This window comes from Musa acuminata, chromosome BXJ2-3 (genome assembly GCF_036884655.1).
Source record: "Musa acuminata AAA Group cultivar baxijiao chromosome BXJ2-3, Cavendish_Baxijiao_AAA, whole genome shotgun sequence".
Taxonomy (NCBI): Eukaryota; Viridiplantae; Streptophyta; class Magnoliopsida; order Zingiberales; family Musaceae; genus Musa; species Musa acuminata.
Window position 1 is genome coordinate 144,039 of NC_088340.1, and position 15,931 is coordinate 159,969.

At 36.7% G+C, this 15,931-nt stretch overlaps 1 protein-coding gene across 1 annotated transcript; it reads right to left on the reverse strand.

Moving 5' to 3' along the window:
- Positions 1-512: 512 nt before the first annotated feature.
- LOC135606677 (dihydroorotate dehydrogenase (quinone), mitochondrial-like) lies at positions 513-15,854 on the reverse strand. Its single transcript, XM_065097736.1, has 11 exons — positions 15,509-15,854; positions 8,538-8,620; positions 6,771-7,094; positions 6,348-6,603; positions 3,327-3,407; positions 3,143-3,250; positions 3,036-3,065; positions 2,216-2,353; positions 2,026-2,063; positions 1,838-1,937; positions 513-1,029 (listed from the first exon to the last, which is right to left on the reverse strand). Exons 1-11 carry the CDS (start codon positions 15,653-15,655, stop codon positions 955-957), a joined length of 1,380 nt encoding a protein of 459 aa, XP_064953808.1. The 5' UTR covers positions 15,656-15,854; the 3' UTR covers positions 513-954.
- Between the last annotated feature and the right edge of the window lie 77 nt (positions 15,855-15,931).

The window sequence follows — 15,931 nt, forward strand, 5'->3', positions numbered from 1 at the left end:
AATTTTGGTAAGCAGGAATGGGGTGCCATGTTTCTGCCAGCGTTAGTTTCTAAGCTGCGTACTTCATTCATACACCAACAAGTAATAATGTGGGCAAGAAAAATGAACCTTATCACTTGTTAAACAACCAATTTCCAACACGTCAGACGAACAATTCAGTTAGAGATGAAGCTTGCCATGAATCTATTTGAATATTCTACAACAAACACCATATGCTGAATGAAACCGAGGAATTATTGGCACTTATGCTAATGAAATATATAAGGCAAGAAGAAAGAAGATAAATAATTAATCTGCGGTTCGAAGCACATAAGCTAAAAGAGAACATTAAGCACGATAAATAGAGGCACTAATTACTATTCCTTTCAGGATCAGAAAGGTTAAGAGCAACATAGGCAAATGGAAGTGTTGCACAATTTATGCAGGCAAGAATCATATCATAAACATACAATGCTGATGAATAATAATTATTCGAAATAAGCAAAGACAAATTAATTACGTACACAACTATGTAATAACGAGTGAGAACTTCCATTAGTTTCATGCAACGCAATCGCACATTTTCAAGGGCCATAAAGAGTTTTTCCCTCGCTCTGCTCTGCCATCTGTATCATGAAACTATTTGGTGGTGGTACAAAAAAAAGCAACATTACAAAAATTTTGGAGTCATCTGACGGTCTCCTGGTATGCCTTTGGAAGCTGTCTGTAACAGATAAAACTACATAGTTTTGAAGGAACAAAGTTCCAAGAGATAAAACGGAATTCAAGGCCAGCTTATTAGCCGATACTAGATAGTCAAACACATGTGGCACCACCAACTCTTAATTCCTTGCAAGTTGTACTTTTGACCTTGTTAAGACAAGATGGCTCATAAGACAATCAATCGGTTGTGTGGTGCTTGCAATCAGCAAAAGCATTCACCGCAGTCATTACTTGGCACTTACTTTGCAATGTTTATCTACAATCTGCACCGACTGCTTCCTGAACAGACTTGAAACCATCTTTTGCCAAGCACTCCGCCAGTTCAGCCTGATAATAAAAAAACTTGCATCAGGAGTTCATTTTGCAGATCCACAGAAACAGCAAAAGCTATTTTAAATAGTAGAAATGAATGAAAGCAAAGCACAATCGACGAGTTACTATAATAGAGTTTGTCATAGTTATGTCTATCAGTATTCCATATTGATAGAATTAAGAATCGAGGAGTCAATTTTATGTGGCCAGGTTATTTGAAATTTTGAATATTTTGAATTGGAAGCTAATGTGGTCTTGGTTGGTCCCCATAGTCTGGTTCGAGAATATGCTATGTTGCTGTCTAGGGTCAAATAAATCGGGCAACTATTTTCTATGGAATCAAATGGTAAACATATTTTGAGTTCATCAATGTGCCCTCCACAAACCTAAATGGCCAAAAAATGAAACATGTAGATGACCTCAATGAGCAACTAATCACCAAAAAAACTGCATAGCACAAAACTGGTCTGTGGATCATTTCTTAACCAATCAAACAAAGAACGAGAGTATAAGCAGGTGCTTTCAGTCAAGAACTCCACACACAAATCTGACAGATGAATGTACATGAAACTAGAGAATAAATCAAGCACAAAAGATGAATCAAAAGCAAAAAATCACAAATCACTATTTCATTTAAAGTCACAAGTCATTTCATTTGAAAGATTAACATTTTGATATCATCCAACCTACAACTTAGCAAATTACACATCTATTTAGCAAGCAAACTTTGTCATTGATATGTTATGGAAAACAAGTTGGACACTTGGACTTTCAAGTACAAATTACTTAAAACACTACAAACTATATCAGTAGCAGTAAAAACCTTTATCTGTGGAATTAATGCTGGTCCACCATAGGCAAAAGCTGTATACAGCTGGACAAGTGTTGCTCCAGCTCGAATTTTCTTGTATGCATCTTCACCACTGCATTTCAATAGATATTTAACAAACTTCAAAAGAGATTTTGTCCAATCAACCAGCAAATTTAGGTTCAACTATAATGTCATATTACCTGCTTACGCCTCCGCAACCTATGAGTGGAATCTTCCCCTGCAAAATTAAGAGGAATGTCAGCATTATCAAATAAGTTGGAAAGATGGAATTTGGTTGTGGTCATAGGTAAAAAACAACAAAAATGGCTTACAAATTCAGGGCCAAAGTAAAAGTTGCCAGTTGAAAAAAATAAGAATGAGGGGAAGTACCCGAGTGAGAATATACATCTCCTTGAGAATGTTGGTGGACATATCAAAGAGTGGCTTTCCACTTAAACCCCCAGATTCTCCAGCTAATGGGTGATTACTTACAGGATCAGGCCTCGAAACTGTTGTATTTGATATGATCTGAGGAGGCATTGCCCATAATTACACTAGACAAGTTAGTTATTGAATTTTTTCTAGACAGAACTAAGCAAAGAAAGAGTAAGGTTAAGGAAAAAGAACCTGCAGGCTTCCTACAAGTTCATAATTCACTAGCCAAGTTCATAACTTAATAAAAGAAATTACTTCTTTAGCAAATGGTAAATAAATCCTGCTTTAAATTTCTAGATAAAATTGATAAGAAATGTCTGCATAAGAATGTCCATGTTTCTATGTCTGCACCAAAAATATGCTGCCCTAAAATTGCAGAGAAATTAATTTCAAAGAATGTTTACAAATATTCGTGTTCTACAACTTGGTAATTGAGAAAATGAGGCACTTTACGAAAACTTTTGTCATCCAAGACTGTAAAGATCCTCAAAGTTAACATCACACAAGATCAAGAAGAAAGAGGAGAAACAGGAAAACAATGAACAATCACTCGATTGAGTATGTCTAACAGCGAGATCAACTCATGTGCGAAAAACCATATAGGAGCTAATCATTATAAGTGAAAAATCATAACCTAGCACCTCCACAGCATTCCTCTGACAAGGGAAGCCAACATTAATTAGCTACATTGTCTATTTTAATTTGAAAATACAAAAGCAAGGCTTCAAGAGGATTATAGAATCTTGCCCCAAAAAAAAAAGTTATAGAAGCTTACCAGTCCATCCAGGTGGAGAGCAACAGCAACCTAAAATTAGATAAAATACAATGATAAGCATATGTGCTATTTACAATGGGGCAAAATAGGATCATCAAAGAGCTTACAGCTGCAATATCCTCAATGTCCTCTTTAGACAAGTCTGGAGCAATTTTTACAACCAAGGGTGGTGGTCCCTCCTCTGCCCATTGCATCTCATCACGAGCAGCTTGCACCTATATGCCAATCATAATGATCAAAGAACAGACTCTTGAAGGTAAAAGCATACAGAATACTTTTCAAGTTTTTAACCTTTTTAACTAGATCTTTGAGCTGTTTTCTTCCCTGAAGTTTGCGAAGACCAGGAGTATTTGGTGAAGAAATGTTTATAACCTGAAATAATACTCAATTAGCAGAAAGATATGATACAAATGCTTTAGATCAAGGTCATCCAATGAGATCATGTTATGCAAACCCAAATCAAAAATGGCAGTCTTCCTTGGAGATCATGCATTAAAAATGAGAAACTAAAATTCTGGGTTCATCATCCAGAATTCAATAGGATTAAGAATACAGTCAATTACATCCATTCATAGAAAACCCCTGTTAAGGAATTTCAACATTGAACGTTACTCAAAACAGACAGGAAATGAATAGACAAACTAAAGCCAAGTAGTCCAAAACCCTCATCTTCTCTCTTGCCTGAAAACTTAAAGTCCTTGTAGGAAAAAATTGGAGGGTAGTCATAACTCATAAAACTTAATATGTCCTTCAAAAATGCCCCTAACCATGGGCACCCTCATCCTTTCCTAGGAGAGAAGTGGGTGGTTACCTTAAGTGGTTACGACTAGATCCTAAATTGTGATAGGGCTTCAACCTTGTGTTAGTTCAATAGGATCTAGGTCTTAATGTCTTATCAAGGTGATTGACATGATAATTCACAGAATATTTAATGTAACTCATTAATACCTGACAAAATTCTTGCAAGAATCAACGACAAAGTATAAGAAGTTATACGAGAGAAATACAACATTCTCAGTCCACATTAATATTACATGTAGGTTTCTGTTTCTTACAATTAAGTCATTGATTGACCAAGTTTAGTTTATCATGATTAGTCCAATCATCTTTAACGGTTTAACCAATTTAACTAGTTGATTAATTACATCCAACAATCTTAGAACTGACAACTAATGTCCAACCAACTGTTTCAACCAGTCTAAGTTATTGAGAGTGTCTCCAATATATCTTACCCAAGAAGTCCTATTTTGCATCAATAAAATAAAATAATAGTTAGATATTCACATACACCACTTCAACTAATAAGTAGCAGACAATTAACATTCCTGTGCAACTTCAATTTCATCCAAAAACAAGATTAGATAGCAAGTTCATGAACTACTAACTATTCTCCCACAATTAGGCTCATTATTGCTTAGTAATTATAATTACACCAAGGAATTCAATTTCTCCTGGTTTGGTTCTTATCGACCGGTATATATTGGTTAGAGCCCGAAGTGGGACAAGGACCGGCCTCATTTCAGAAGTTCCTGTCACAATCTAATCTGATGGAATAACTAACCTATTAATTTTGTTGAATCTAACATTGGTCCAAGATACATAAATCCAAATTAGTAGTAGTACACTCATCAAACCTCTATAGGTCCATCCAATTCATCTCCTACGTCCAGAGTGGGAACACATTCATCCAACCAATGAATGAAAGGAACCTTCTAGTTGTCAAGTATGATACCTTGCTAGATACCGAAGGGAATTGTCCAACTAGCATATTGGCCTTCTTATCCTCAACAAGATCAAGAATGGTCCTAATATCATATCAAGGCTCATATCGTAACGATCTCATAGACAATTCTACCTTATAAATTCATTCAAAACATATCAAATAAATCATCAATCTCATCATGAGTCAAAACCAAATAAACCCTTAACTGGCTTGAACCCTATCCGAATTGGTCCAATTTACTCGAACCAAACTCAATTCAGCTAAAACTTAACTGAACCGACATCAAATCCTTATAGAAAGATTTGGAATCATCCTAAAGTGATCTAATTGGACATAAATAGGTCCAATCTAGATCAAACCATCTTGAATTGGTCTGAACCAATATGAAATCACCCTAGACCTAGTGTCAAGGGCAACTAGCCGAGCCACAACGGGCCATGGCCAAGGCAGCATATGGGTCTGGGTGCTGCGCTGCCATGGGCCACTGGTCATACCCGAATCGAGCTAAAACAAGGGTTGTTAAAGGCTCACGTCAAACTTTGGTCCAATCCACAAGCGCATGGATTGAGCCGCAAGGGCCTGACTTGAGTCATATATGTATATTACATATATTTATTAGTGTCTTATTATGAATAATTAAGGTTGATTAATATATTTCTCTTAATATTAGGCTCATATAGGTCCATTATCATACTTTAGAGCTTAGACAGAAATTAAGAATAATTTTGCCTCATCACAGCTAGTTAGTGGTGATTAGTGTCTTTCTATTTAGTTTAGGCACCTAAAAACCTATAATTACAAACCATTTATTACTCATTTGGACTTTATTCTTATTAAAATTGAATTAAAATTAAATTAAATTAGGAAAATTAGGTTTAAAGGGGTTTTTATATTTTTCAGACATTTTTTTGGCTATTTTCTGGCCAACTTTCCAAAAAACAGTATGTGCCAGTATGGGCCACAATCGCACAATCGACACTATCAGTGGCATGAGATGGCAATTCTTGATAATTACAATTATTATTATTTTGCATACCAGTTGATATCATACTATATTGTCCAGTACATACCAAACTGATAGGTTGCACAAAACTTGTATAAGACTCGTATTTTAAACCTTGGTCGGAACATGCACAATAATGTTAAAACTTAAAACCATTGCTAAAAACCTCCTAACTTCTCGTACTGACACCAGAAACCTTAACCTGGGTGCAAATTTAGCCTCAAAGCAGCGAAACTAAAAGTTAAATACTTACCATCTAGTTAATGTACTTCAAATCAGCTTTTTCGGTCCAAAAAATACATGACTGAAAATTTTGTATCAATGATAACACAAATAAACCCATATGACTTCCCCTTAGATGAAATTATTTTAGTTAACTCACATGTAGCTTAAAGTGACAATTGAAAACTAAAGGCACAAACAGTAAGCAAGAATGCAGTAATATAAAAGTTTAAAGTTATAAGAAAATCATGGATGATGAAATTGTTAAACAGCATAAAACAAGACCATCTGAATATGATTGAAACACACTGACCTAAATGTACAAATCAAACAATTAATTTGGGGCCTATGACCAAGAAAATACCAAGTAATCAGCATATTGTGATAAAGTATGAACTCCTTGAACATAATCAGAAGCAGCATCTTCACTTGTCTTGTTCTTGCCAATATTGACTCCCAAGATGCCAGGACCTGCTTTCCCTCCATGCTTAACTTCCTCGGTCAATGAAGGGGAAGTACTTGAAGTTTCTTCCATTTTCCTCTTACCATGCTGGGCACCAAGACGCTTCGCAACCACCACTATGCCTTCACTATTGAACCCACAGCGGTTTATTATAGCACTGCCACCAGAACAGGCACACAAATTTATACAGGTAGACACATATTTCAAGTACCAAATTTTATTTTAGCAACAATTCTGTGTCATGGAAAATAGCAAACACAGAAAGTTCGAGAAGTGATAGATCACTTAGGGTATTATAAAAGTAGATGCAACATACATGCTTACCCCTCCTTTGGTAGTCTGAAAATACGTGGCTTAGGATTTCCTTCTTGAGGCATGGGGGTGACTGAGCCAACCTCAACAAAACCAAATCCTAAACCTAATAAGCTTTCAACGGCTTCAGCATTTTTATCAAAACCAGCAGCTAGTCCAATGGGATTAGTAAACTTCCGTCCCCAGACTTCAAGACCTAATATTGTCGGATCAGGTCGTTTTTCCCTGGGAACAAAACCATGAGCAGCAGCAGATACTGCCAGACGATGAGCAACCTCTGCATCTAGCAGTGCAAAAAATGGGTTGACAATCCTGGTAGCCTTAAACAGCCACCCACTGTAAGGTCAAACACAGAGATACCAGACACAAAAAGTTTGAGACAAAATAGGTCATATCAACAGCCTTTTAATTAATTTGACAGTACAGTGCATGGAAACAATGTAAGAATTTATGCACATTTCACAACAAAGAGCATGCGGTATTCCACAATGAGAATAATTAATAACAAAATTATGGACCTCAACCAAGGAAATGATAAGTTCTTAATCAATTAAGTGCCACTAGCGAAGTAAATAGTTGCATGAAAATAAAACATGATGCTTCTCCATAAATGAAACATGGAATGCTTACCATCAAGAAGAAACAGTCATCTAGGCTTTAGTACAAAATCCTTGGAAAAAACAGTCTATAGAAAAATCAAGCTGATGATCCTTCACCTATAGTCAACCAACTAATACCTGTTATCTCAATCTGATTGCAAGGTCATTAAAGTAAGGCAAACACCTGCAAGAACAGCTTGCAGCTTATTCTACAAATGCTTGCTATGAACTTCCAGAACGTGAAACTAAATTTTCCATTGCAACAGAAAGAACTCTTAGCTTACTGTGTTCAATCAAAGGAAAATAACTTAATGTTTAATGAGCAACAAATGAATATAGGGCATGTTTACTAATGGAAACTTTTCCAGCCCCAGAAAATTTTCTAAGAAAAATTACTAATTTAAAATAGTTTCTTATTCTGGAAACTAGACTTTGGAAAACTAAAAAAATGGTTTCCATAATTTCCACACCCTCACATCATTGTGACAACAACCACCATAGCAGCACTGCCATCACCATCGTACTGAGAATAATAAACCATGATCTTGGTCAAATTACCATCATTAGAGAATGCATTCCAGAAAGCTGAAGTTATAAGACTGAAATATGTTGTAGCAGAATTCTTTATTTAAATCACACTTGCAACATAGAAACAGTGTATATGATTATCAACAAAATACTTGTGGTAGTGAAAATTTATCCCACATTGATATTTCTTACCCAGAGCATGCAACACAAATAGTCTCTAGTTCCTCTTATGCATTAATTTAAACTGCTATCATCGGACCAAATGAAAACATATAAGAAAAAGCAAAAAAAAAAGGCTAAGAATGAACTAAATATGCAAAATTATGAAGTGCACAAGCCACAAAAGAGGTGCATATAAATGTTTAGATACAAGACATATCACACAAACAGATAAATTCCACAAACATGTAAGATCTAACATTATTGTAAGAAACCATCGAGAAACAAAAGAGAATTATAAAACATTTTTAACTTGCAATACAGAAGAAGATTCTTAGCCACATCACTAAGAAGAAGCCCTAGAACATCAAATGTCAACTATCAAATCCCACCAAACAGTTCATAACAAATGATCCTTATTGATGAATATTCAACTTAAAGTATGCCAAAGCAGGATCTCAATTAGCACACATCAAAATCTGGAAAAGTGTACCAATATGTGGCTTCATCTACAGTACTGACATAAGCTCCTCCAGCTATAGCCAAGCCTATCATGGTTCCAGTTAAAAACCTTCCCTGCAAAGATGACAAGCAGTCTACTATGGATCCATATGTTCTTGTACCACATTACAGTTAATTGGGGTTCTGAAACTTAAAAAAATAAAATGACATAGCTGAGATATAGCAAAACACGAGAACCTGCACCATATGTTCAAACGTGTACCATCACACAGACATGAAAATACAAATATACATACATATATGTATGTGAACATCAGGTCACATGTTCAAAAGGAAGCATACATATTTATATCTAGGCACATGTTTAATATTTCTTTCTTCTTATACCCATGGATCTTTATATGTGCAAAGCACACGAAGAGGACCAAGGGTTGACGGTGATAATAATGAGCTCACAGAGAAAAAATATGACATATGATAGAGGTATAACTAAAATACTAAATAACAAATATTTAGCGGTAAAGACTTTGTCAGTTTATCGCAAGATCCTGGGCTCGAGTCCCACCTTTGCTACTTACCCTTTGCATAAAAAAATAAAAATAAAAACAAATATTTACTGAATGAAAGAAATCCCACAAAGAAGAATTTTTTTTGGTAAGTCCACAAAGAAGAAATGCTCCTACTAATTAAGAAAGGTGGAATATTTGATGAATATCCATGATTACACTAGTTAATAAAGAAAAAACTTCAATGGTTATTTCAATTATTTTAATTTCGAATAATATCACTCGCTACCGGGCAGTACCGTTGATTGAGACTGTTTCCACCCCATTACCATTATAAATCGATCATCACCGCCCACTACCGAGTGGTATTAGTCGAGGAAGAAGAAAGAAGAGGAGAACCTGGAGATCCGGCGCCGCTCTCCCTCCTCGTCTGAGGCGACAAGGCCTCGGCATCATCGGCGACTTCTCCTTATCCGCACAAGGAGAATAATCCTCGGCGACATCCCAGGGAGAAGAAAGCGAGCGTCGTTGAGGTGGCGTTTCTTCTCCTCACGCAGGCAAAAGAAACGAGGCGACGACACCGCTGCCTCATCGCCCTTTTTTGTGCGGGGAGAAGGAAACGATTTCGTCTCCCCACCTTTGCTCCACATGGGCAGAAAAGAGGCGACGTCACCCCTTTTTTTTTTACTTATATATATATATATATATATATATATATATATAAGAGACATGGTAGAGTTTATTTCTAAATGTCTGGTTTGCCAATAGCTAAAGGCAAAACATCAAATACCCAAGGAAAAATTGCAAAAGATTCTAATTCCTAAATGGAAGTGGGAGCAAGTCACTATGGATTTTGTGAAAAGACTACGAAAGGATATGATGGAATTTTAGTAATAGACAGATTCACTAAATCTGCTCACTTCCTCCCTATTAATAAGAAATATCCCTTGGAGAAACTAGCAAGTTTATACGTTAAAGAGATCATTCAATATCATGGGGTGCCAATTAGTATTATCTCTGATAGGGATCCAAGGTTCAGTTTTAAGGAAGTCTACAGAAATCCTTGGGCACATAGTTAAAATTTAATATAGCTTTTCACCCCCAAGCAAATGGTCAATCTAAGAGAACAATACAAAATCTTGAAGACCTCTTAAGCAAGGTTTGAAATATCGTATCATACCGACGTTTCGACATTCGCTCGGTACGGTATGATACTGTATGCCGAGCGATATACCGTTCGAGATACTGCTCGGCGTGTGGTGTGTGTGTGTGTGTGTGTGTGTGTATATATACACACACACACACACACATAAGATTTTTTTATATATATACATATACATATACATATATATATATATATATATATATATATATATATACATATACATATATATATACCGTTCAGTAACGGGCGGTCCGTGTACCGGTCAGCTGACGGACCGGTACGTACCGCCCAATACGGGCGATATTATTCGAAATTGTATACCTTGCTCTTAAGATCTTGTGCATTGGACTTTAGTAAAAGTTTGGATAAGCATTTGCACCTAATTGAATTTGCTTATAACAATAGCTATCATTCTAGTATACAGATGACCCCATTTGAAGCTCTTTATCGGAGAAAGTGCAAATCACTTGTGTACTAGGATGAGGTGGGAGAATAAAATTTTTTTGAACCTCTATTGATTTAAAGATATGCTGATAATGTTCGAATTATACATTAGAGATTATTAGCAACCCAAAGTCACCAAAAAAGTTATGCAAATCGAAGCCGAAGAAATCTGGAGTTCAAAGTTGGTGGTCACGTCTTATTGAAAGTGTCGCCAACCAAGGGAGTCATAAGGTTTAGCTAAAGGGGGAAGTTAGCCCCTAGATTCATTGTCCCATTTGAGATCTTATAGAAAGTTGGACCTGTGACATACAGATTGGCATTGCCCCAAGCTTTAGCTTGCATCCATGTTGTATTCCACGTCTTTATACTCCGAAGATATATCAAGGATCCATCCTATGTCACGTCTTATCAATCTCTGTAGCTAAGAGATGATGTCACCTTCGTAGAGCAACCAATCTGGATCTAGGAAAGAAAAGAGCATGTTCTAATGAATAAAGTTATACCCTTAATAAAGGACCAAGATGCAACTTAGGAAAGAGAAGATGTGAGAGAGTAGTATCCTCATCTATTTATTGAGGTAAACTAAATTTGGGGACCAAAGTTCCTTAAGGAGGGGAGAAATGTAATCAAATCCCTATTTTAGGTATAATTTTTCATTTCCTTTCTTGTTAATGAAATTTAGGAAATAATTATTCAATATACCAAGAAAGGTGATATTACATACTACTAAGTAGGGTGATGTTATTTTTGTCAACAAATTAAACAAAAATAAATATTAAATAAATATGAAAATAAAAAAAAAAAATACCTAAGGTGAAGGGCTCACCTCCTCCTATTTAAGGGAAGGGATTCCTCTTAATTCCTCATCAAGCGAGCCTAGTAACGAAAGAAATGAGGAGTTGCATCTTACTGAGGAGAGAGAGGTTCTCCAAGCCTTCTTGAAAAATAAAAACTTTCTTCGATTCCTTTAAATGTTTAAAATTTTATTTTTGGATTAAGACATGTTATATGTAGTTCTAAAATATTCTTTTATTCCTTTAAATGTCTAAAACTTTATTATTGGATTAAAACATGTTATATGAAGTTTCTAAAATCTTCTTTTATCCCTTTAAAGGTTTAAACTTTTATTTTGGGATTAAAACGAGTTAAAATTATTCATGTCATATGCATTTCTAAAATTTTTATCTTGGATGCATGATATTTGATTTTTATTAGATTTCTACAATACTTGAATAAGAATACTATTTCATCCTTATGCAGTTTTATCTTTTCAATCTGTTGTTTTTTTATTATGTTTTAATGACTTATTGCTAATGATTAGATGTTTAATTATAATTCTATGATGTCATAATTCAGCATTGAAGGAATTGATTAGAATTTGAGTTAAAATGAACCAACAGGCTCAGCCACAGCCCACAAGACCCAACCCGCAGATCCGACCCCAACCTACAGGCTAGCTCAGCCAAACCCAACATGGGCGGTCATGTGCAGTGCACATGACCAATCCATGTGCTAGCTTAGCCTGATGTGGTGCATGCACAATCATGTGCAGAACACATGACCGGTACATGGGCTGGACCAACCTAGCTCAGTGTTATGTAGTCTAGTCTATTGCCCTTATTTTGTTTGATTTGGGCCTAAACATTGATTGAACCAAATCATATTTGATCGGTTTAAGCCAATTTAAGGTGATTCTGAAACCCAACCTAGCCCAATATTATGCAATCTAGCCCATTACCCTTATTTTGTTTGATTTGAGCCCAAACATTGATTGAACCAAATCAGATTTGATTAGTTTAGACCGATTCAGGGTGATTCTGAAACGGTTTTACTTATTCAAGTCTGTTTAACCTAAATTGAACCTAATATGTTTCAAATTATAGTAGTCTAGGGTAATTCTAGATCGGTTAAATAAGGATTAGAGACTGATTCAGTTAGGTTCTAGTTAAATCGAGTTCAATTGAATTGATTGAACTATAGTTCAAGTTAGTTGAGGGCTAACTAATATTATTTGACATTAATGATGTTCAAAAGAAATATTTCAATGTATTATTTCATCCTGATATAGACATGACCAATATAAAATTATATTGTTTCCCTGCCCAGGGCAAGTAGGGCGATTCCCATCGGGAATTAGCGGGCCGTCATATGTGGCGACTGGTTATCCGCTCTTGGAAGGAATGTGTCCCCACTTTAGCGGGTGCGAGACACCACTCTATTTGCTATTGGGAGTGTGTTATGGGTTTGTCTCCATCCGCACTTGGGAGAGCACAAACTCATCCGGTAAGATAAAACCTCTTCATCCACTGTTGGGGGAGCGCTTGACTTATAGGGGTCCTACTCAGCATTACTGAAATTTCTTTGTTTTTTTATTTTCAGAGCAGCCTCCCAGTAGCACAAGATCGAATTCCAATGGAGACTAGACCTTCTCTACCGCTAGGTAGAGCCAGTTGGATTTATTTTTGAATTAACATCACTATGTTTCTCAATAAGGCATAGGGCTACTTTTGACTTGTATTTTGATGAAAAAATAAATTATAATAAATATTTATAATTTATGCATATTAATAAAATGATGTTCATTTATTTAGCTCAGGATGTACTTGTGAAAAGATGCGATCCCGTAAAGCAACAATCAAGCTCTTGTAGAGTAACAACTCATAAGGGCTTAAACGCAAGCCCAAAGGCTCTTCTCTTACGGACCAACATATCCAAAAGATTCAACGAGAAGAGTTCCAATTCAACCAACTTCCCCAACTGATCCAGCTCAATGGCGAGTTACGATAAAATGGGCAATCCAAAGTCGACAACTCAACAATAAAAGTTGAGAAACACATTAAAAGCTAAGGATTATCAATTTGTAGCCTACAAGAAAACTTTAAGGCATTGAAAGAACAAGTCAGGGAGAATGTCATGGAGCAATGCAGCCAAGATGTCCGATGCATGTCCATGACGCTTTTCGGTTCGATGTTTTCAAGTGTTTTCTCGTAGACAACTTGTACAAGGCAAAAAGTACTACCTATAGCCCCGTTTTGATTTGTTGTCAATGTTTTTATTTTTGTTTTTTGTTTCTACCTTGTAAAACTCAAAAATGTTTCTAGTTGTGCGACGTCGTACAGAGGAAAAAATAGTCAAAACAACTTCGTTCTCATGTGGCACAGGCCAATTCCTGGCTAATGGCCTTATGGTGAGAAATGTCAATTGTCTCAACACCCTTGAACCCATGGGTGGCACCGAATTGGATGGGGCATTGGTTATACGTTTGAGAGAGGGATATTGCAACGTCTTTAGTATGCTAACTTTCCATTTCACATAAGTGCTAAGTGAACATTGGGCCTATACTTGCTTTGGGAACCCCCTTTGTGTGAGATTGTTTAGCCCACTTTCAAGAGACTTTGTGCCTAATAAAAGCTGGATGCTTTGTGTTGCTTGCGATCTGATTATCTTGCCCATTTCGTGTGATGACGACATTATCTACACGTTTATCTTTCTAACCTTTTCCTTTATGTTCAAGTCGCATTGCATGAGATAAAGGTCTAAGGTAACTCTTACAAATGAGTACTGCCCGTGGGCCACATGCTTTAGGTAATCCCACGTGATGCTGTGGTAGAACTTAGCACAAAGATGGATGTCGTCTTTCTTCAACTTATGTGGCATCACTTGTGTACAATAATGAATAACAAACTAGCTATTGCATTTGCTTGGCAAAGCTATAAGTTGGATCAACCCATATAGGAAGTGGCTGGCTTAGTGTAAGGGGATTTCATACCATACAACAATCAAAGACAATTTAATTGCGTATGCTTTGAACATCTAATTGTGCTGATCCTATCTAGTATGCACTTCCACAACACCAAAGAGGTGCCTTGGATATACTTGATGTCAACAAATCCATAAAATCCATAGCTAGGTCATTGAAACTTTTAAAGTGCTCATTCTCTCTACACAAGCTGCATAAACAAGGTTTTTAGATACAGTGCCCCTAAAGTTTTCCTTCCTCGCTTAGCATCTTAATCTGTCATCTTCTTTTTTCCTTATCACTTCTCTTTCTTCTTTTCCTAACTTTACACATTGTTCTCTCAAATTTTCTTTCCCCTGGAATACCAAGGCTCTTTCGTCAGCGTCTCATTTATTTAGTTTTATTTTCAAAGTAAAAAAATGCAAATAAAGGTGGCAGCATGAAAAACTTTTTCATATTGACTGGGATCAATTAGTTACTTGCCCTTTATGCTGATTTACTTCTTTCTGATCTCTGTCCAATACCTAACTACCATTTTTGATACATGAAACTTGCTAAGTGACATACCAAAATCATTTTCATCATTAATTTGCTCTGCAGACTTCAAGCAATTTCAGCTTAAAATGGCTGACATTTTGTTTCAGTTTAGGCAGGCATTTCTATGACAGAAAACCCTTTTGCACTATACAGGACAATCAGTAGGTTTTAGACGGTGAGCAAGGATGATCAATTTCAACTAGGAACTAAAACTGAAAGCATCCTTAGCATCTCTGATTATCATCAACATGACAACTTGTGCTCGTACAATATCATTACTCCTCAGCACACGAAAAATTATAGATGTTACTGACCTTTTTTTTTTTTCCAACGTGGAGCGCATACCTCAAAATTTCCACTACTTAGTCAGAAGTCGATCATTCATAACAAGTATACCATCTTGTTAGCAGTATGCACTTGTTTGAATGAAGCGGACAGGAAATGGTATAACACTGTGTTCCGTGAATGAGGTCAAAAATCTAGCAAAATACAGCATTTACTACCTAAAGAACAAAATACTACGTCGCGGTAATTCGTTTTAGCAATGCACCTAAACCAAACCGTCAACCACCTGTTCGACGAAATGCTAAGGAGAGCAAAAGGCTCCTTACCTTCTTAGACGAATGTGGGATCCTCGGAGCGCCACCGGCGGCAGCTTCGAAGGTCGCGCTAAATCGCCTTGGCCCCACGCCGTATATATATTTGAGCTTATTGAGCAACGCGTCCTTCGCAGAGCCCCTCCAAACCCTAGCCGCCATCGGCTTGACGACACCAGGAACAGAGCACGGTGATAGCTTCTTACACCTGAAGGCACAAACAAAAGCGCGATCGACGTCGGAAGCGAAGAAAAGAGACTCGAGCTTCGCCTGCCTTCGGCCGAATAATAAGCCAGGAACGAAAGGCGAGGAAGGTTGGCCGCCCGCTGTCGCGGAGAGAGAGCGAACGTCTTACGAGGGTTTTGCTTCCCGAAGACGTTATAACGGGTTTAAGGGGCCGAAACAACATTAAACCAGTTTAAATTGTTAATAACGGCC